The following is a 22,750-nucleotide window of genomic DNA, read 5'->3' as shown; positions in this document are numbered from 1 at the left end:
CTTTGGGAGGCTGAGGTGGGAGTATCCCTTGAGCCCAGGAGTTTGAGACCAGTCTGGGCAACATAGTGAGACTTTGCCTCTACAAAAGTTATCCAGCCGTGGTAGCATGTCTGAAGTCCCAGAGGCTGAGGCAGGAAAACTGCTTGAACTCAGGAGTTCAAGGCTACAGTAGTGGCTGCAGTAAGCTGTGACTGCAACACTGCACTCCAGCCTGGGCAACAGAGTGAGACCCTGTCTCTAATAATAATAATAATAGGCCAGATGTGGTGGCTCATGCCTGTAATCTCAGCACTTCGGGAGGCTGAGGCAGGCAGATCACATGAGGTCAGGAGTTTGAGACCAGCCTGGCCAACATGGTAAAACCCCATCTCTACTAAAAATACAAAAATTAGCTGGGCCTGGTGATGCATGCCTGTAATCCCAGCTACTTGGGAAGCTGAGGCAGGAGAACTGCTTTAACCCAGGAGGTGGAGGTTGCAGTGAGCCGAGACCGCACCACTGCACTCCAGCCTGGGTGACAGAGCGAGACTCTGTCTCAAAAAAACAAACAAAAGAACCTCAACAAAACAATAATATTAATAAAAATAAACCCATTACGTAAATATAAATGATGCTTTTGATGAAATGACTATATTTTTCAAGACAAAAAAAAATTTCCATTTTTGCAAATCTCTTTAATATCTGGTATCTTAGTCTGCTCAGAGTGCCACAACAAAATACTACAGACTGCTGGACGGCTTTACCATCAGAAATTTATTTCTCATAGTTTTGGAGGTCGGGAAGTCCAAGATTAAGGTATCAGCAAGGTAGGTTTCATTCCGAGGCCTCTTCTCTTGGCATGTAGGTGGCCACCATCTTGCTATATGTTCAGATGGCTTTTTTCTCTGTGCTTACTCAGAGAAACTGAGTTCTTTTAGGTATCTCATAAGGACACTAATCCTGTTGGATCAGGGCCCCATCCCTATGATCTCATTTAACCTTAGTACTTCCTTACAGTCCTTATCTCCAATTATAGCCACACTGTGGGTATGTTGAAAAATACATGAATTTCTGGAGGACACAGACATTCAGTTCATAACATCTGGCTTCTGCATTCAATCTGCTGTAACATTACACATCATGTAGCCACTGGACAACCTCACTGCATAATCATGAGAAAATGAGCATGAAAAATGGCAAATAACATCTCAGAATTATTACGAAAATAGTTTTCACTTCATGGAGCCCTTGGCAAACAAGTCTCAGGTTCCTTAGGAACTACTGAGCACACTTGGAGAACCACTGCTGTATAAGGATGATCCCAGGCCAGGTGTGGTGGGTGGCTCACGACTGTAATCCCAACACTTTGGGAGGCCAAGGTGGGTGGATCACCTGAGATCGGGAGTTCGAGACCAGCCTGACCAACATGGAGAAACCCCATCTCTACTAAAAATACAAAATCAGCCGGGTGTGATGGCGCATGCCTGTAATCCCAGCTACTCGGGAGGCTGAGGCAGGAGAATCGCTTGAACTTAGAAGGTGGAGGTGGCAGTGAGCCGAGATTGCGCCATTGCACTCCAGCCTGGGCAACAAGAGTGAAACTCCATCTCAAAAAATAAATAAATAAATAAAAAGAGAATGATTCCAGAATCATAAATCTACTTGCATGGTTTTTATACACCTTAAAATAAAAAAAGTATTTTTTCTACTTTGAGACATTTAAACATTAAATGTTCTTATGATTTTAAAGTCAAAGACTTTACTCTCTGCTGGGTTACATTAAGTTCTTTGTTTTAAGATGGTAGCTAATATAATTAGATATTTTAAAAGAACAAAAGTTTTTGAGAATAACTACTTGAAATTAACTTGTACATGTGGGCAGTCTGAAAGAGAAACATTTGTGGTTCTCTGAATTAGTGCTGTGCTATAGTTATGTCGGAGGTACCCAAAGCTACCTGGCATATGTAAAAAGATAATAACAACTCTGGTATAGTATTGTTAGTTTTCTTATCTGCTAGTCTCAAACTGTACCTTAACTCTAGCAATCTCTCTCATAAATTCATGTCAACGGTCATAAAGGAGAGTATATATTTAGTAATCTTTAACTATTTCTAGGGGATCTTATCAATTATAGTAAGCTTGAGAACAAATTTACCATGCAGTTTTAGAGGTCCCCAAATGCATCAAGAGACCCCAGTTATAACCCTTTTAAAAAGTTACAGATAGATGAGCAGTCCATTACAAAGATTACACGGAGAAACAGTTCAAAGTTGATGTGTTACTGACAAGAGTAAGACTGTAAATTCCTTTAAAAATGCCAGCCTGGGCAACATGGTGAAACCCCATCTCCACAAAAAATACAAATAAATTAGCTAGGTGTGGTGGCTTGTGCCTGTAATCCCAGCTACTTGGGAGGCTGAGATGGGAGGATTGCTTGAGCCTGGGAGGCAGAGGTTGTAGTGACCCACTGGACGGCAGAGTGACCCTATCTCAAAAACAAAAACAAAAACAAACAAAAAAACTGGTTGGTTTTTAATTTACCCAGTTGAAAAGATTAAAGTAAATTCTCATTTGTCTCCTCCAAACAATTCAACTAAGAGTTTCAACTGTATCACTTCCTTGAAATGGGCTTATACTGCAAACTTCCAGAGGGTAAATAAAAGAGCTGAATTTCTGAAAAATGATCAGAGAAATCAAGGAACATTCACTGGGCCACATTCACTTTTGCCAAGTAAAGTGCATAAGATTTATGACAGCTACTTTCCTTATTGCCTGGAGACTTTTACAATTTTTGGTTTTGTGTTAAAAGATGGTGGAAGTTACTGGAAATCTGACTGGAAGTAAGGATGTTAGTATGCAATATCTCCAAGGCAAAGTATTATGAATTCCAAATTTATAAATGAAAGGTCATGGGACGATGCAACATATATAGCTGGCTCTCAAAAATATTTATTACATTAAAGTTGAAGCATAGACAAACTGATTTCCTCAAAATGACTCAGCTAATTAAAAAAAAAATCAACTAGAATCAGTTTCTTATTGCCCAATATTTTTTTCTTTTGCTACATATTCTTTTTACACTGTATTTTAAAGGAAAAAACAATGCTAATGACCCACTATGACTAAGACATTCACTTTTGAGTTATTAGCACTCTGATTCCCTTCTGATCAACAGTGTGTACATCTGCAGAATGGTTAATCAAGCAAGGGACCAAAACAAGGACTCTGGTGGTAAACAGATCCAGTCCCTGTCCTCATGGGGCTTATAATCTGGAACAGTAATATAATTAGTAAGCAACTAATTACTCAAATGAGTAATAAAGGGGAAGTGCAGAGTGCCAAGAGAATAGACGAGGGTGAACTGATGTAGTCTGAGCAATTAAGGCCTATGAGGAAGTACATACCGCCAGGGCCGCCTGACTAATCATTTTGAAATGTAAACCAGCTAAAGTTTCTCCTTTACTTAATACCAACACCGGCCCCCACTTCCCATTGCACTTGCTCTGGCTCCTTCCCAGACTTCCAGCCACATTTTAACTCTTTCTTCCTTCACTCCAGCCACACAGCACTATCTCTTACAACATGTCAAACTTGTTTCCACCTTAGGGTCTTTAGGCTTGTTTCTCCCTCTGCCACAAATACTCTGCAGATCATCTCAGTTTAAATGTTTTCTAAGGGAAGCTATTCCTATTCCAAACCAAAATAGACCCTCTGGTCTCCATTTAATCTTTACCAAGTCACCATTTTCTGTTCCTCATAGCACTTTTCCTATTTTGGTGACCCTAAAAAAAAAAAATTATAATGGCTTTTATAAATTTGTGACATCCATTCCCCATTCTTATTCCCCTCTTAAAATTTTAAGCCTCAACTAGGTTCAAGAATTTTCAGAAACACAAGCCTCTTGGTTGGAAGAGAAAAATTACTGAACCTCTTATTTTGGTCTCAGTTATAACATGATAAAGCAGCTTAATTATAATTAGGCTAATGAAGTGGCACTTCTAAAGCGAAAGCACAAGAATGGAAAGAAGAAAGGAAAGGCAAAGGGGAGGACAGTAAAAGAAAGATGGGGAAAGGTCTTGCCATTCCTGTAACACTCCAGGCTTGCATCTCAAGGCCTTTCTGTTCCCTCTCCCCAGAAGGCTCTTTACCCAGTCATCTGTGTAACTACTTTACCTGCCTCCTTTCCTCAAATGTCACCTTCTTACATGATGCCTTCCTTCCGTGACCATCCTATTTAATACTGAACCTCTCCCCACCCTCCTCCCTATTTGGCCTCTTCAAAAATTCTTTGATGAACAAATGAAATGAAAAAAAAAAGAGTGGTAAGAATACCCCAAGCCATTTGGTAATTTTATACCTCTACGATAGAGGACAATTTTGACAAGCTGTGCTGTGTACAATCCTTCAAACTGGAAAGATAAGGAGGGATGGAAGTAGAGTAGAACCATTACATCTACATTAGGAACTACACAGAGTTGAGCATTTTTCCACTTTTTTTCTCCAAAATAGATTTATTATATGTTATACTATATATTAAAAGCACCCCAAAATAAACCCAAAAGTTATGTGCAAATTTAGTAGATAACCTCTAGTTTTTTTCTCTTGATTTCTTGGTCTTAATAATTCCTTTGAACTTTCCTTACCAGTTATCCAAGAAATTTTCTTCATGACGATATGCACAGCACTGGAGTAGATACTGGGGAAATGTTAACACATATCCATAAAACAGTTCCTACCTCCTGTAATTTTGTAGGATATATAAAATGTATAATTCTTTACATATCATAAGGCAAGACCTAACTATCAAAAAGAATGATTTAAACAACTATGATACGTCAGTTGTGAATAGCAGGAAGAATTCAAAAGGGAGTTGTTATTTCTGAAATGGATATTTTAAGGTTTTGGTAGACGATGTTAGGGACAGATTGCACACTATGAAGAAAAACATGGCAAGAATAAATATGAAGAAGAAGAAAGCCAAGAGCTCCATTTGGAGAAATGAAAACACACCAGATTTGCTATAGTTGAATAGAGGAAATATTAAAAGATTAGAAAGAGGGTTTTAGAAGCTAGCTAAATGATTTGGACTTCATTGCAAACTCAGTGAGGATGCCCTGGAAGAAAACAAGAAGTGTTACACGACCAAAGCAGCATTTCTGAAAGACCAGTCTGATGTTGATATGCAAGACCAACTGGAGGAAGCAAAATGAGCACAGCTATGGAGACCTATTAAAAGACTTTGTTGGTACTCCAGGAATTCACAGGTACCTAGACTAGGGTGTGAACTACACAAATGCAAAGCGAAATATGGAAAAACAGAAACAAGGAAGTCGAAGGAAATTTAGTTTGGGGAAAGAAGAGTAGTTTAGTATTAGCCCTGTTAAATTTGAGATGCTTGCAAAAAATAGGGTCAGAGGATCTAAGAAAATGTATAAATTGCCGACTTGAGCTTGAAAGACAGGCCATCTATAAGGGAAAAGATAGAAGTAATGGAAATAGATGAACACTCCTAGAAGGACTTTAGGAGTGAACTATGCTGTCAAGGATTGACACCTTGAGAAAGGGTCACATTTTGGGGCTGGAGGAAAGGGAAGCCAAAGAATACAACAAATGACTATCAGTTCAAATAATTCACAGGAATGTCAGTAAAAGACAAAGGAAAAGTAAAAAAGAGGCTGATCCACACAGTAAAACTGCCACAGTTGTCAGGGAGAAATTCTATGTATTTGTAATTAAAAGCATACTAACTCTGTAGCTAAAACACTACAATAAATTGCAAGGCAAATAACTGTTTCCACCAGTTCTAGGTAAAGGTCTGGTACCTGCCTACTTTTTCAGTCTCATCTCTTTTCCTCCTTTGGCAATGCTTTATGTTCTATGAATTCCTCAAGAGCCCTAAGTTCTTTCCTGACTCAAAATTTTTACACATGATGTTCACTATCCCCGCCTGGAATACTAATTTCGCCATGCTTCACAGAGTTAACTCCTTTTCATCCTCCTGATCTCAGCTTAACAGTTACATTTCCAGACACTATCCATGATACCTGCTCATCCCCAGAAAAATTAGATTACCCTGTTAAACTGTCTTCCCAGGCTTTTCTTTGTGGCACTTATCTATTATAAGGCTATAAATATGTCTGTGTGCGTTATCTGTCAGTTAATGCCTATCTCTGACATTAGACTGGCAAGCTCCATGAGGTGATGTCTCTATTTTGTTCATCACACTCCTCATATCTTATCAGATACATACTAAATATTTGCGTATATACACATAAATGCTCAGCAAATATTTCTTGAATATTCCAATAAGTACAAGCAAACAACCCCAGAACACAACAGCATGTAATTGTTCAACTTTTGAGCGCAACCGTAATAGTGGCCTGCTCATCTGCAGCAGGAATCGGCCATCTACAAGTTGAGTTGTCAAATCAATTTGTTCAGTAAGCAAAAATACATGGCGGCAGAAACAAGCGCGGACAATTTTACAATAGGTTACACGTAACCAATGTGTAACCAGTGTGTATATCCTGTAATTTTTATTAAGTACTGATTTTTCCAGAACGCATGGAGACACTAGATTGCTGCTGAAAATGATATGAAGAACAGACAGAAAATGGGGCTGGCTGGCACCAGGAGGTCAGGAACTCCACTCAGTACTCGTCTTTGCATTAGTGTAGCTAGCTGAGACGGTACTCAGGATGGATCCCTGCTGAAACAGAAGCTAATGCAATTATTTTGTTTTTAGACGGGGGGAAAGTGTGAATTAAAAGGGAGATGCCAGGCTGCAACAGGGTTACTGTCAGAATTTTGGAGGCCGAAAGAGCTTCGACTTTTAATCTAAGACAAGGCCACCCCATGGGGAGCTAGCAGCCCGAGTGTTGGGAGATAGAAATGTTGGGCCCGAAGCTCCTCCCGGGTTCTAAGGTCCTTTCCTCAGGACAACCAGCAGGGTCTCAGGGGAGACAGGCCAGGGGCTGGGGGACCCCTCGTACCTTGCTTGATACGGGGCTCCCTGGCGCTGGCAGCGGCAGCGGGGGCCGGCCTCGACACTGGCTTTTTGCTTTGGGCCTCCCCGGCAATTCCAGCCTCTGCAGATTTGGCTCTGGAAGCAGACACGGCGGCTCGGACCACCGCGGCCGCTGGAGCCTTGTGTTTCTTGTTCTTTCCGCCCATGTTGCAGCTGCGGCAGAAGATCCTTCGCGGCCCAGGCCCGGGCGCTACTACTACACAGCGGAGACCTCTTCACATTCCCCGGCTCCGGGGCCGCCACCCTGAGCTTCGATCCGGGCTTCTCGGGCCGGGGCGACCGCTGCCTCGCAATTGGTCGAATTCAGCAGGCTCCGCCTCCTCGAGTCGCCAGCTGCCTGCCACACGCCAGGCTCCGCGAGCCACTCGCTCTTTAGCCACTGAGCAGCTTATCCACTTCTGGTCCGAAAGGAAGGGAAAGCAGGGGGAAAAAAAAAGGCGTCACGGGAACATTTTTGTTGGTTGTGCGACTCGACTACTTTTGTCTCCTGCGGGCCACTGTTGAGCCTTCACGAGACGTCACCGTCTTCGGTCGCGGGGCATCGTGGGTAGGAGGGAGATTCGCTCTCAAAGCTCCGAAAGATGGCGGACGCATTCGGAGATGAGCTGTTCAGCGTGTTCGAGAGCGACTCGACCAATGAGGCGGGAACCAAAAAAGACAAGGAAAAGGACAAGGGGAAATGGAAGGGGCCTCCAGGGTCTGCAGACAAGGCAGGGTAAGGAAGAAGTTCTAGTTGTTGCTTTTATTTTTTTTCTCGGTATTGGGGAAGAAAACACTACTCTCTTAGGAAGGAGCACGAGAAAGTGAAGTGTACATTCAAGGGCGTTGGGAAGTTAAGGGGTTCCAGAAGTAAGTTGGAGAGGGTGGAAGAAGGTTGTTTCGGGGAAGCGGGGTGTTGGCGTTTTGTGGTGTCTGCAGGCAGCGTGAGCTTCTGCTTCACTTCCTTTACGTCGATGTTACTGTTTCTATCCCCGTCTTCGCGGTTATCTCCTGGGTTCTGTAGTCACAGCACCAGCACAACACCTGGCACATAGTCGTTAATAAAACGAATGATTGAGTAAAGGGTGAAAAAGTTAAGAAAAAAATGATATGAATTGATTTGGAGGGGAAAAGGCAGATGATAACATGAGACGGGAGAGACATTTAATCTCCAAAATGTACTAGTTTTCTCTTCCGTAAAATGGAGATAATAGTGCCTACCACTGGTGGTGATGTGAGGATTCAATGAGATATACATGTAAAGTGCCTAACCATGGTCAGCTAGCTATCACTAATGAATGCTAGCTACCGTGAGTTTATTGAGAAAAAATTTAAAAATTACTGGACCCTACCCATATGTTTAGACTGGTGCATACAGCCACCAGAAAGTGTACAGATCTGTTTATAGTAGAACAAGGAAAAGCTATTGCTTAAAGTAAGGTGATTAATTATCAATCAACAAAATATACTCTTGGCATAGTGGGGCCAGATACCCAATAGATGCTTGAAATTAAATTAGACATGATTTTGCTCTCAAGGAATTTTCGGTGGAGGGAAAGAGAACAGGTACACATAAAAGAGTTACAGTGTAGGTGAGGTGATGAATGGTATATACAATTAAGTGTTATAAAAGTACAAGAAAGGGAGATACCTATTTGTGACTTTCAGGAAGGCTTACATACAAGAGGATATTCTGAGTTGAGGAAGTTGTATTGTTAATGGTGCCAAGTTTGTTTCTTTGTTGTTAGGAGCACAAATTGGGCAAGAGGAACTGTTAAACTTAGGGACTACAAGAGTTAAGACTGGAAATATACATTGGTTTGAGATCATGAGGGGCCTTGAATATCAAGCAGAGGAGTCTTGATTTCATTTTTAAAACCCTGTTGAACAAGGTGATTGGATAAGTAGAATGATAGTTTAGGAAAATTAATTTGGCAGTGGTTGGCAGAGTACTATAATAGTATAGAGAAAGAAAATGGACCCTCATAATAAGAAAGTAAATTAGGAAATTATGTTAGGTATCTGGTTGTAAAGATGAAAAGAACCTCAGCTCGGGCAGTGTCGGAGGAATGAAAAGGTACGAACATGTTAAGGAAAAGATGGACAGACCTTCGTTAATTAAGGAGAACAAGGGAAAGGAAGTCAAAAGATGTTTAATTTGCATGTCAGGGTGAAAAAAACGGGGACGTTCAGAAGTTTTGATATAGCGATAAAATTAATTTAGCTTAAGACAGTGTGAAGGGATGCTAGTATATCCATAGGAAAATGTCCACTGGGTAGTTTTAATAGAGTTTTGGAGAGTGACCAGGACTGTAGGTATATATTTGAATATCATTTGAATTGGTCTCCTTGAGGCAGAGATCCCTGTGGGAAAGTAAGTGACACAACACAGAACGTCTGGAGAGGGTACATAGCCTAAATGAGAGATTAGAGGCATAACAGAAAATTCTATCAGGAGTGTGAAATGTCACATAAGTGAGTGGAACAAAGTGGAAAAATAGTCTACTCGCATTAAGTTGGATTGGGAGAGTTTGGGGAGGCTTTTCAGAGAAAATAAGAAAGGAAGACCAATTATTTTTATTTTTTTCGAGACAGGAAGTAGTAGTTGCTACAGTGTTTGAATGGGCAACTATGATGTTATGAAGACAATACATATGTAATTTACCATGTTAGTATATACTTTACCTCAAATTTGCTAGGGTAAAATGAGTTTGATTTGCATCGTAGTTGGGGTAAGCTGTTTAACAACCTTCCACAATGAAAAGAGGAAATAAAAATCTAATCTACATTTAATTGTATTAGGAAATGAATATTAGAGAAGGGAAATAAGAAAACAACAGAAGAACATTGGTAGCTTAAAGGGTTTTGTTTACTACCAACACTTGTAGCAAGGTCTTCTAGGTATTTTTAAGAAAAAAAATCCTGGCTGGGCATGGTGGCTCATGCCTCTACCCACTTTGGGAGGCCGAGGTGGGCAGATCACCTGAGGTCAGGAGTTCGAGACCAGCTTGGCCAAAATGGTGAAACCCTGCCTCTACTAAAAATACAAAATTTAGCCAGGCCTGGTGGCAGGCTCCTGTAATCCCAGCTACTCAGGAGGCTGAGGCAGGAGAATTGCGAACCTGGGAAGTGGAGGTTGCGGTGAGCCAAGATTGTGCCACTGCGCTCCAACCTGGGCAACAGAGCGAGACTCCATCTCAAAAAAAGAAAAAATCCTATTTGCTTGATTGCAGTGACCTTACTAACATGCATAGTGTGATTCTCGTGTGATCGGTGTAACATAGGAGGGCAAATCATGGAACTTCAGAGGAACTTGCCCTTTGTTTAGTATTCTAGACCAAGTGGATGCTTTTTAAAAAAATTATTTCTTTGTCTTTTAGGGATGGGGGTCTCATTTTCTCACCCAGGCTGGAGTGCACTGGTGCTTAGCAGCTTACAGTAACCTAGAACTCTTGGCCTCAAGCATTCCTCCCCGCTCAGCCTCTTGAATAGCCAGGAGTACAGGTGCACACCACCATGTCCTGCTTATTTTTAAAATGTTTTGTAGAGACGGGTGTCTCACTGTGTTGCCCAGGCTGGTTTCAAACTCCTGGCCTCAAGCAGTCCTCCCACCTTGGCCTCTCAAAGTGTTGGGATTACAAGCGTGAGCCACTGTGCACAGCCAGTGAGTACTTTTAAAAATAACTTTATGAGAATTATAAAACTACGTATATTGTATATAAAATAGTATGAAGAGCTTCATGTACCTGTAACTCAGCTTCACCAATATCAAGTCATGGTCAGTCTATTCCTACATCTTTTTTTTAATCAAATGCAAGTTGTTTTTTTCTCCCTAAATACTTCAGTATTTATGTCATCCAACAAAACTAACAATAATTCCTTAATATCGTTGAATACTGAATCTGCAGTGAGATGTCCCCAGTTGTCTCCTGGGTGTTTTTTTGATTATTGGTATTTGAATCAGGATTCAGACAAAACCCTACACTGTTTTTATTGTTATAGCCCTTAAGTATTTTATGCTACAACAGCCTCCCTCTTTTTTCCTTCTGCTATTGATTTCTATTTTGGAGGGATGAGTGAGGGGAGAAACCAGGTCATCTATCCTGTGGAGTGTCCCACATCCTGGATTTGTTTTCTTAAACTGTCATTTAACTTGCTCCTGTATCCTCAAGTATTTTCTGTAAACTGTCCTCATCCCTAGAGCTGCATTTTGTGACATAATAGCCACTATCCTCACATAGCTGTTGAGCACTTCAAATATGACTTGTCAGAATTGAGATGTCCAGGGAGTGTAAAATGCACACCAGAATTGGAAAAGTTGATATGAAAATTGTAAAATATCTCCTTAATTTTAATTTAGTTGTAATTGAAATGATAATATTTTGCATATATTGGGTTCAATGAAAGATATTAAAATTTATTTCAATAGTTTCTTTTTACCTTTTTAGATGTGGTTATTGGAAAATTTTAAATTACATATGCAGCTTGTAGCTTGTATATGTATGTATATATACTAGACTGCTCTGATCTAGTGGCTTGAGTAGATTCAGGTTCAATTTATTTCCTATTTCATTACATCATAATGTCTGAATAGTCTACTGTTCTAAGATTGACAAGTTGGTGAAAATAGTATCACCTGATCCCTCATCCACCTTTCACATGATGGCTTTAGCATCTAGTGATAATTGCCTAGGTTCATTACTTCACTAGTACTTGCACAGTGGTGATTTTCTGTTTTTATCATTTCTCTCTGCATTTATTGCCTGGAATTCACCTATTAAAAAAGGCATTGTCTCATCAGCTGTTTGTTTACCTTGAAATACAGATCATAAAAGGCAGGATAAATGCTTGATCGTTTAACAATTTTTAAGGAAATAAGTTGTGCCCTAAGGAAGTTTCAGTGGTGACCAACATGAGTGTATGATTATGTTTAGTTTCTTGGTGAATGAGTGGATTTTTATATATTTACTCCTTTGCACTTATTTCTTCTTCTTCTTTTTTTTTAAATCTTATTGGGGTATAGTTGAAGTGCAGTAAACCACCACAATCAAGATAAACATTTCCATCACCCTCAGGAGTTTTTTTGTGCCCCTTTTTAATACATCCCTATCGCCTCCTATCTAGAACTTTTATTTTCTAGAATTTTATTTAAATACATTATGTATTCCTTTTACATGGCTTCTTTTACTCAACATAGTGCTTCTGAGATTCAGTCATGTGGTGTATATCAATAGTTTGTTTTTATTGCTGAATATTATTCTGTTTTACACATATACCATATTTGTTTATACCTCTGTTACTGGACATCTGAGTTGTTTCTGTTACGTTTTTTGAAACTTGGATTTCCAATGTTTTGATCAGTGAGCACTCTTTAGGTTGGCTCTTGTGTCTATTTGACAATACATCATCAGTCTTTGATAGCTTATGTGCTTTCTGGATTTTCTGGACTCACTACACTTTCAGTGCCAAACTTGGAATCAGCCATATCTCTAAGGACTCTCTAGTTTCTTATAATGAGAAGTGTTATTTTGTGCTTAGGGTACACAATGCTATTGGATTTCATTGCTTTTAGGTTTTTACAGTACAAAGAACTAGGGAATCTTTGTTATAAAAAATAGAATTCATACTGACATTTCCAATACAATTACCATCACAGGGTTTTTATTTAACTGTTTGGAATTTTATAAATGTATCATTTCTGGTTTCTGTTAAAAATCCTCATTCCTAGGCCAGGCACATGGCTCATGCCTGTAATCCCAGCACTTTCTGAGGCTGAGGCCGGTGAATCGCCTGAGCCTGGGAGTTCAGGAACAGCTTGGGCAACATGGTAAAACCCTGTCTCTACCAAAAAAAAAAAAAAAATTAGCTGGGTCTTGTGGCGTGCATCTGTAGTCCCTCCTAGTCAGGAGGCTGAGTTGGGAGGATTGCTTTAGCCCTGGGAGGTTGGGGCTGCAGGGAGCTGTGATCTTGACACTGCACTCTTTTCTGGGTAACAGAAAGAGACATGTTTAAAAAAAAAAAAAGAAAAAATCCTCATTCCTGCTGACAATTACATAATTAAACCTTTTCTTATATATACTTATAATAGTTTAAAAATAATTTTACTATTAATAAGATATTGAATGCAGTTGTGGTTCTTTTTGCCCTCAGAATATATCATGGTAACAGTGAAAATACTGTTTAGTAGTTCTTTTCTCTAAATGTTTATGCCACTAATTTGATATTTGTGTTCATTTGTTTCAGTGTATTTACAGTTTTTAAGAATTGCTAAAAATTTATTTTTTAAGAAACTATGTAAAAGATTTTGTAGTTCCAAAATCAAAGTTTAAAACAGTACATTCTTGCTTCCATCCTTGCGCCTTCTTCCATTTCCTCCCACCCCTTTAGTTTTTGCTTTGTCTCATTTGTTTTTGAAAATACTGAATTGCATGTACATGTTTGTCTATCAGTTTTCTTCATTTCTCACTTCTTGTGCAAAAGGTAGCATTAAAAACTGTTCATCTTTTTTTACTTGATATTTTGACCAAGAGATCATCCTATATCAATATGTAGAGAGCTATTTTTTTTTTTTAAACAGCTGCATAGTTGCAGTCCTTCAATCAATGTTCTCTGAATGGGATGGTATTATTTTCAGTCTTTTGCTGTTACAAATGACGCAACAATGTCTGTTTTGTACAAGTCTGTTTCATGTTGTTGTTGTTTGCTGTTTTATCTTTGGAATAGATTCTTAGAAGTGGAATTACTAGGTCAAAGAGAGTAACTAAGTAGGCATTTTTGCTAGGTGCAGCCAAATTCCTCTCCACAGGATATATACCATTTTGTGTTTTCAACAGTGTGGTAGCAATGACAGTCCCCCAGTGATGTTCATGTCCCAATCCCTAGAACATTTGAAATTGTTAGGTTACTTGGCAAAGGAGAAAGTTGCAGATGGAGTTCATGCTGCTAATCAGTTGACCTTGAGGTGGAGAGAGAATTCTGGATTATCCAGGTGGGACCAAAGTGATAACAAAGATTCTTAAAGTGAAAGAAGGAAGCTGAAGGGAGAGAACCAGAAAGACAGCAACAATAGAGGGGCTCTGGCTGACTTTAAAGGTGGAGAAACGGGGTCATAAGCCAGAAAAGGCGGGTGATCTCTAGAAGTGGAAGTGGCAAGGAAATGGATTTTCCCCCAGAGCCTTCAGGTAAGAACACAGCCCTGCCAACACAGTACCCTAATTTTGGTCTTATAAAACCTATATTGCACTTCTTTCTTACTGAACTATAAAACAGTAAATTTGTCCTATTTTAAGCCAACCGTCCCCAACCTTTTCAGCACCAGGGGCTGGTTTCATGGAAGATAATTTTTCCACAGACCAGGGGTAGGGGGATGGTTTCGGGATGAAAGTCTTCCACCTCAGATCATCAGGCATTAGATTCTAATAAAGAGTACACAACCTAGATTCTTCACATGTACAGTTCACAGTAGGGTTTGTGCTCCCATGAGAATCTAATGCTGCTGCTGATCTGACTGGAGGCAGAGCTCAGGCGGTAATGTTCACTCACACGCTGCTCACCTCCTGCTATGCAGCCTGGTTTCCTAACAGGCTATGGACTGCCTAGGGGTTGGGGGCCCATTTTAAGCCACTGGGTTTATGGTAATTTGTTACAGCAGCAATAAAAAGTTGATACGAACAGTAATGTGGGAGAGTATTTTATGGCCTTTTTCACACAGTGTATTGAACTTGGATTTTTGTCAGTGAGATAGATGATTAAATGTATTTCAATTCGTGTTAATTTATATTTCTTTTTGTATGAATGAAGCAAAGCATCATAAGTTCAGAGGCTATTTGATTTTATTTGAGAATTGTTCATACCTTTTTTTTTATCTTGAAAAAAGTGAATAGTTGGTCCTTCTTAATTTTTAGGACTTCTTTATAGACTAGGGATATTATTCCTCTAACATAAATTGCAATATTTTCCCCAGTGTTTTGTCATTCAGAAAAATTTTAATATAGTCACATTTGTCATTCTTGTTGCTCTTGGATTTTTTGTCATGTTTTCTTCAAATCCTTGTATGGTTTTGTTTTTTACATGCGCATCTGATCCATTTTAAACCAGTGCTTTTCATAGTGTTAAACAGGTTGCCCAGACAGTCTAAAATCATTTTGACAAATATTTGTAATTATTTTTATTCTATAATTTTTTTTTTTTTGAGACAGAGGCAACAACCACAGAAAAAACACATATTCCATTGTGGCATAGAGCAATAGTTAACCCATTGGGGATTACTATCAGTTTAACTTCTTTGTAGCTCTCAAAATAGAACTATTTCTGAGTTTATGTGTACTTCATACAATTTTCATCAACTAAGAAGGTTGTTGTTCTACACTAGCATTTTAAAATAGTCTGTATTTATGATTGTGTATAATTGTACAGAGAAGTACAAGACTGTGGAGCTGGGGGCAGTGGCTCATGCCTGTAGTCCCAGCTACTAGGGAGGCTGGGACTACCGTGGATAATACAGCCAGGACCCAACTCAAAAAAAAAAGGAAAAAAAAAAAAAAACCTGTGGAACACTTACATCATTGTTTTATATCTCGGCAGAAATCAAATAAACACAGTTAGAAGTTACAACAGAAATGTTACTACTCACTTCACAGAAATAACCATCAGAAACTGTTACGAACACCTCTACACATACAAACTAGAAAACCTACAAGAGGTAGATAAATTCTTAGACACATACACCCTCCCAAGACTGAGTCAGGAAGAAATTGATTCCCTAAACAGACCAGTAGTGAGCTCCAAAGTTCGATCAGTAATAAATAGCCTACCCACCAAAAAAAACCCAGGACCTGATGGATTCACAGCAGAATTCTACCAGATGTACAAAGAAACGCTGGTAGCATTCCTACAGATATTATTCATAAAAATTGAGGAGGAAAGACTCCTCCCCAACTTACTGTATGAGGCCAGCATCATGTTGATATCAACAACAGGCAGAGACACAACAACGGAAAACTTCAGGCCACTATCCTTGATGAACATCAATGCAAAAATCCTCAGCAGAATACTTGCAAACCAAATCTAGCAGCACATCAAAAAGCTAATCCACCATGGTCAAGTAGGCTTCATCCCCAGAATGCAAGATTGGTTCAACATACAAATATCAATAAATGTGATTCATCACATGAACAGAGACTAAAGAGTAGATGCAGAAAAGGCCTTCGATGAAATTCAACACCCCTCCATGTTAGAAACTCTCAATAACCTAGGTATTGAAGGAACATACCTCAATATAATAGAGCCATCTCTGACAAATCCACAACCAACATTATACTGCACAGGTGAAAGCTGGAAGCATTCCCCTTGAAAACTGGCACAAGACAAGGCTACCCTCTCTCACCACTTCTATTCAACATAGTATTGGAAGTCCTAGCCAGAGCAGTCAGGCAAAAGAAAGAAAGAAAGGGCATCCAAATAGGAAGAGAGGAAGTCAAACTATCTGTTTGCAGACAACATGATTCTATATGTAGGAAACCCCATAGTCTGGGCCCAGACACTCCTTCAGCTGACAAATAACTTCAGCAGAGCTGCAGGATACAAAAATTAATGTGCAAAAATGATTAGTATTCTTATACATCAACAATAGCCAGACCGAGAGCCAGATCAGAAAGGCAATCTCATTCACAGTTGCCACACACCTCCCCCGCTCCCACACACACACACCCTAGAAATACAACTAACCAGGGAGGTGAAAGATATATGCAATGGGAATTACAAAATGCTGTTCAAAGAAATCAGAGAAGACACAAACAAATAGAAAAACACCCCATGCTCCTGAATAGGAAGAATCAGTATCATGGAAATGGCTGTAGTGCCCAAAGCAATGTACAGATTCAATACTATTCCTATCAGACTTCCAATGACATTTTTCACAGAACTAGAAAAACCTATTTTAAAATTTATATGGAACCAAAAATAGCCAAGTCAGTCCTAAGCAAAAAGAACAAAGCTGAAGGCATCACGTTACCCTACTTCAAACTATACTACAAGGCTACAGTAACCAAACAGCATGATACTGGTACAAAACAAGCACATTGACCAATGGAACAGAATAGAGAGCCAGAAATAAGGCCACATATCTACAACCGTCTGATCTTTGACAAAGCTAACAAAACGAAGCAATGGGAAAAAAACTCGCTATTCAGTAAATGGTGCTGGGATAACTGGCTAGCCATATGCGGAAAACTGAAGGTGGACCCCTTCTTTATACCATGTACAAAAATCAACTCAAGATGGATTAAAGACAGATGCAAAATCCAAAACTACAAAATCTGTGGAAGACAACCTAGGCAGTATCATCCTGGACCTAGGAATGGGCAAAGATTTGATGACAAAGATACCAAAAGCTATCGCAACAAAAGCAAAAATTGACAAGTGGGATCTAATTAAACTTTTTTTTTGAGACGGAGCCTCGCTCTGTTGCCCAGGCTGGAGTGCAGTGGCCGGATCTCAGCTCACTGCAAGCTCCACCTCCCGGGTTTACGCCATTCTCCTGCCTCAGCCTCCCGAGTAGCTGGGACTACAGGTGCCCGCCACCTCGCCTGGCTAGTTTTTTGTATTTTTTAGTAGAGACGGGGTTTCACCGGGTTAGCCAGGATGGTCTCGATCTCCTGACCTCGTGATCCGCCCGTCTCGGCCTCCCAAAGTGCTGGGATTACAGGCTTGAGCCACCGCGCCCAGCCTAAAAACCATCGCAACAAAAGTAAAAATTGACAAGTGGGCTCTAATTAAACTTAAAGAGCTTCCATACAGCAAAAGAAACTATCAACAGAGTAAACAAACAACCCACAGAATGGGAGAAAATTTTTGCAAACTATACCGTTGACAAAGGTCTAATATGCAGCATTTATAAGGAACTTAAATTTACAGGAGAAAAACAATCCTATTAAAACGTGGACAAAGGACACAAACAGACATTTCTCGAAAGAAGACATACATGGGGCCAACAAACACAAAAAAAGCTCAATATCACTGATCATTAGAGAATTGCAAATCAAAACCACAATGAGATACCATCTAACACCAGTCAGAATGACTATTACTAAAAACTAAAAAAATAAGAGATGCTGTCAAGGTTGCTGAGAAAAGGGATCGCTTAAAACTGTTGGTGGGAGTGTAAATCAGTTCAACCGTTGTGGAAAGCAGTATGGCAGTTCATCAAAGAGCTAAAAACAGATACACCGTTAAACCCAGCAATCCCATTACTGGGTATATACCCAGTGGAATATAAAGCATTCTGCCATAAAGACACATGCGTGTGAATGTTCATTGCAGCACTATTCACAATAGCAAAGACATGGAATCAACCCAAATGCCCATCAATGACAGATTGGATAAAGAAAATGTGGTACATATACACCATGAAATGTTATGCAGCCATGAAAAAGAATAAGATCATCCTTCGCAAACTAATGCAGGAACAGAAAACCAAATACCACATGTTCTTGCTTATAAATGGGAGCTAAAAGATAACTATGAACACAAAGAAGGAAACAACAGACACTGGGGTCTACTTTATAGGGGGTTGGAAGGAGGGAGAGGAGCAGAAAACATAACTCTTGGACACTGGCCTTAATACCTAGGTGATTAAATAATATGTACAGCAAACCTCCATGATGTGTTTAACTGCGTAGCAAACCTTCACATGTACCCCCAAACCTAAAATAAAAGTTTAGAAAGACCAAATACTTCTGCTTGGCACATGTTCTTCTCTAGGCGAGACACAATGGTTGTGCACAACGGTCACTGCTTAACTTTTATTAACACTTAACAGTGCACACTTAGTGTGAGTACTTAAAAAAAAAAAAACTTCTTATTTGACATAATTTCAGACTTAGAGAAAATATATAAGAATGGCACCAAAATTCTTGTACACCTTCACTCAAATATTCTAAATTTTAACATTTTACCACATTTACTTTATCCTCTCTTCCTTTTCCTTCCCATACATGCATATGTGTATGCGTATGTTTGTGGATATATGCTTTTTTCTGAACTGTTTAGAGTAAGTTGCAGATATGTTGCCCATTTACCTCTAAATTCGTAAGTTGCTTAGTGTGTGTTTTCTGAAGATGAGAGCATTCTTTTATGTAACCACAGTTCAGTTTATAGTTATCAAAATTAGGAATTGTATATTGATACAGTACTGTTACCTAATCTGCAGACTTATCCAGATTTTGCCAATTGCTTTAATGTCCTTTATAAGAAAATAATTCTATATAGAATTAAGTGATTTGGTTGTCATGTCTTTTTTGTCTCGTGTAGTATGTACTAGTCTTTGAATTTCATGACCTTAACATTTTAGAATGTGTTGCTAGGTGTTGCCAAATTCCTCTATAGGTTAGAGATTGATTTTTATCCTCTGTGATTACAGGCTAGTTATCCCAGTTTGGGTTTGTTGGCCACTAAGTTATAATTAGATGTTGGCCAAATTTGTTGTTTGGGTTTAATGACCAATTTGGTGCTCTTTCTTGTGCTTTATATAGAGCATGCTACCCTTAGGAACTAAGAAGAATAACATTCTCAGATGGTTTCAGTAAATTAAAACCTTATCCTTAAAATGTAAGCCCGTTATCTGCAACACTTCATTTCCAGCCTTCCTGGATAACTTCTGTGTGTGCAAGTTCCACATGTGATATACATAGCAAGTTATGAGAGAAATAAATAACTGGAGTCCTAAAAGTCTGACATGCAATATTAAAGAGTAATATAGCACTTCTGACTAGAAGTGTTCTACCATGAATTTCAGTTTCTCAAAGGTTTGGGAACTTTCATGTTTCTTTGTTTTATAGACTTGAACCAGCTCCTGATAGAGTGTTTTAAATACAATGGCTTAGTTGTTGCTTACTCAGAGATAGAATAATAGAATGTTACACTTAGAAAGGATCTTAGTTATTGTCCAAATGTCTTATTTTACTGAGGCCCAAGGATGTTGATGGCCTGTCCAGAAGAGGTTCGCATAAGTAGCAACAAAAATGGGACTAGAATGAATAGCTTTTTCGCAAAATTGGGGGTGACAGAAATTATAAATTTTAGGTTTTGCTAAGTATCAAAGAATGAACTTCATTATGGAAAGGTTGTTCAAGCATATGAATCAGTAATATTCTGTTACCCTATATTAAAAATTCTTTTTTTTTTTTTTTGAGACGAGTCTTGTTCTGTCGCCCAGGCTGGAGTGCAGTGGCGCGATCTCGGCTTACTGCAGGCTGCACCTCCCGGGTTCACGCCATTCTCCTGCCTCAGCCTCCCGAGTAACTGGGACTACCGGCACCCACCACCACACCCGGCTAATTTTTTGTATTTTTAGTGGAGACAGGGTTTCACCGTGTTAGCCAGGATGGTCTCTATCTGCTGACCTTGTAATCCACCAGCCTTGGCCTCCCAAAGTGCTGGGATTACAGGTGTGAGCCACTGTGCCCAGCCTAAAAATTCTTTAAATAGAACATAAAAGTGTGCAGATTATGGGATGGATTTCTAGAGTATATGAACACATCCATGCAGCCACCATTCTGTGCAAAAAAACAGAATATTACAGAAACCCCTCTGCGCCTCTTAGAAAAATAACTATCCTGATAACAACATGTGTTAATTTTTTTGTTTGGGACTGTTATGTAAGTGGAATAATACAAAATATATTTTTATGTTTGGCTTTGGCTCAAAATTGTTTGCACAATTCATGACTGTAAATGGAGTAGCAGTTCTCAGTGTGACTGTTTTGTTATGGGATAAGAGGGGCAAATTCACAATTTTCCAAAAAGTCTATTAAAATATCCTGTCCTTTTTTAGTTACATATCTGTATAAGGCTACATTTTTCTTCATATGCTTTGACCAAAACAATGTGTCTTAGCAAGTTGAATACAGAAACAGGTGAGAGTCCTGCTGTTTCTGTTAAGCCAGACATGAGAAATATATAAATATAAAAACTATGCCATTCTCATTAAAATTTTTTTACAAAATATTTTTTTACCAAAAATGTTACTCATGTTAATATGTAGTGATTTTACTATTGCCATTTTAAAGTGAATTAATAAGTATTTTAAAATTTTTTAGTTTTAATATCTAATATTGCAAATATCAATAGATAAAACCACATGAACAAAATTCATTAGAGTTTCTCATAACTTTTAAGACTGAGAAAGGATTCTGGAACCAAAACGTTTGAGTCACTGACCTAATATTTAATTTACAATTCTGTCATAAGTAATCATGTTGAGCTCCTTTTCATGTGCTTGTTGCCCATTTGAATATCCTCTTTTCTAAAGTGCCCGCTAAGCCCTTTGCTCATTTTTTAATTGGGTTATCTTTTAATAATTGATTTATAGTCCTCACCCCTTGTTTTCTGTCCTGGTTTAGAAGTCCGGAAGATAATTTTCTCATTTTATCTTCTATATTCTTTGTTGTTTTTGCCTTTTCACAGTTAGATCTAAAATTCACATGGAATTGATTTTTGTGTATGATGAAGTAAAGGTCAGATTGAATTCCCCTATGGATATTCAGTGTACCAAACCTTTTATTTATTTATTTTTTTTGAGACAGTCTTGCTCTGTCTCCCAGGGTGGAGTGCGGTGGCACGATCTCAGCTTATTGCAGCCTCTGCCTCCTGGGTTCAAGCAGTTCTCCTGTCTCAGCCTCTCGAGTAGCTGGGACTACAGGCGTGCGCCATCATACCCAGCTCATTTTTGTATTTTTAGTAGAGATGGGGTTTTGCTACGTTGTTCAGGCTGGTCTCTAACCCGTGACCTCCAGTGATCACCCATCTTAGCCTCCCAAAGTGGTTGGATTACAGGTATGAGCCACCGTGCCTGGCTCCAAACATCATTTATTGTCATTACTTTTAACCAGCAAATCTAATCACAGAAAAACATTTTCTTCCAAATAGTAGTATCATGGCTTTAGAGAAAGCATTAAATGTTTGTTAAAGTAACTCATGTTAATGTCTAATGGTGTTTTACTTTACAGTTTTAAAGAAAATATATTTAATAGTTATGTTAATGTGGATTTTAAAATAATTTTAAACCTTCAAAGAAAAATGAAATACAAATGTGGTAGTATTCAGTTTTACTAGGTTAAGGTATTCTGGGCTTTAGCCAGTTGTTGTTTGTAATATTCATCTATTTAAAACATGACTTTCTGTTAACGGTGTAGAGCAGTATTTTATCATGTTGCCTTTAAAGTAAAAGTGGATATCGCAGAATTCATTCCAAACTATTTACTTTTCAGGAAACGTTTTGATGGTAAATTACAATCAGAATCAACTAATAATGGAAAAAATAAGAGAGATGTAGATTTCGAAGGTACAGATGAACCCATTTTTGGAAAGAAGCCCAGGATAGAAGAGTCAATAACTGAAGACTTAAGGTAATATTTCCAAAGTCCTAAATGTTAATAACTCATAATTCAGGTGGTTGCATGAGATTTTAAAACTTGTTTCCATGTCGCTACTTAGATATATGCCTGTGTTCAAGAAATGAAGGTATTCTTTCTATTTTTATACAGGCATGTAAATATAGAACACTTACTGAAGTTTGGGGAATTGGAAAGCAATATAGAAAATACTCATCTTTTAATACTTTAGAATCCAGTTTTGAGAAAAAAATCTTAACACCTGATTTTTTTTTTTTAAAGAAATACATTTTCTTTATGTGTTAATGCCTCAGAAAGAGGATAACTGGAAGAGTGGAATAAAAGAAAAAAATAAAGCTAACTCAGTAGAAGGAATA

The 22,750-nt window shown here is 38.8% G+C and overlaps 2 protein-coding genes across 4 annotated transcripts in view; one reads left to right on the top strand and one right to left on the bottom strand.

The window, feature by feature from the left end:
* The window catches only part of DHX29 (DExH-box helicase 29), a 52,637-nt gene extending 45,285 nt beyond the window's left edge, over window positions 1–7,352 (bottom strand). For all 3 annotated transcript variants that reach the window (XR_005244571.2, XM_007972641.3, XM_007972651.3), the window contains exon 1: window positions 6,972–7,352. Coding sequence is in view for 2 of the 3 variants with exons in the window: in XM_007972641.3 (XP_007970832.2) it covers window positions 6,972–7,152 (181 nt within the window). In the remaining variant the exon portion in view is untranslated. The remainder of the gene's footprint in view (window positions 1–6,971) is intronic.
* Window positions 7,353–7,429: 77 nt separating this feature from the next.
* The window catches only part of MTREX (Mtr4 exosome RNA helicase), a 130,759-nt gene continuing 115,438 nt past the window's right edge, over window positions 7,430–22,750 (top strand). The window contains exons 1-2 of the mRNA XM_038010397.2: window positions 7,430–7,721; window positions 22,251–22,388. Coding sequence (XP_037866325.2) covers window positions 7,588–7,721; window positions 22,251–22,388 — 272 coding nt within the window. The 5' untranslated portion in view covers window positions 7,430–7,587. The remainder of the gene's footprint in view (window positions 7,722–22,250; window positions 22,389–22,750) is intronic.

The sequence above is a fragment of the Chlorocebus sabaeus genome, chromosome 4 (assembly GCF_047675955.1).
Source record: "Chlorocebus sabaeus isolate Y175 chromosome 4, mChlSab1.0.hap1, whole genome shotgun sequence".
Classification (NCBI taxonomy): Eukaryota; Metazoa; Chordata; class Mammalia; order Primates; family Cercopithecidae; genus Chlorocebus; species Chlorocebus sabaeus.
The sequence above is the reverse complement of the archived record's forward strand: the minus strand, read 5'-3'. Positions and strand labels throughout refer to the sequence as shown.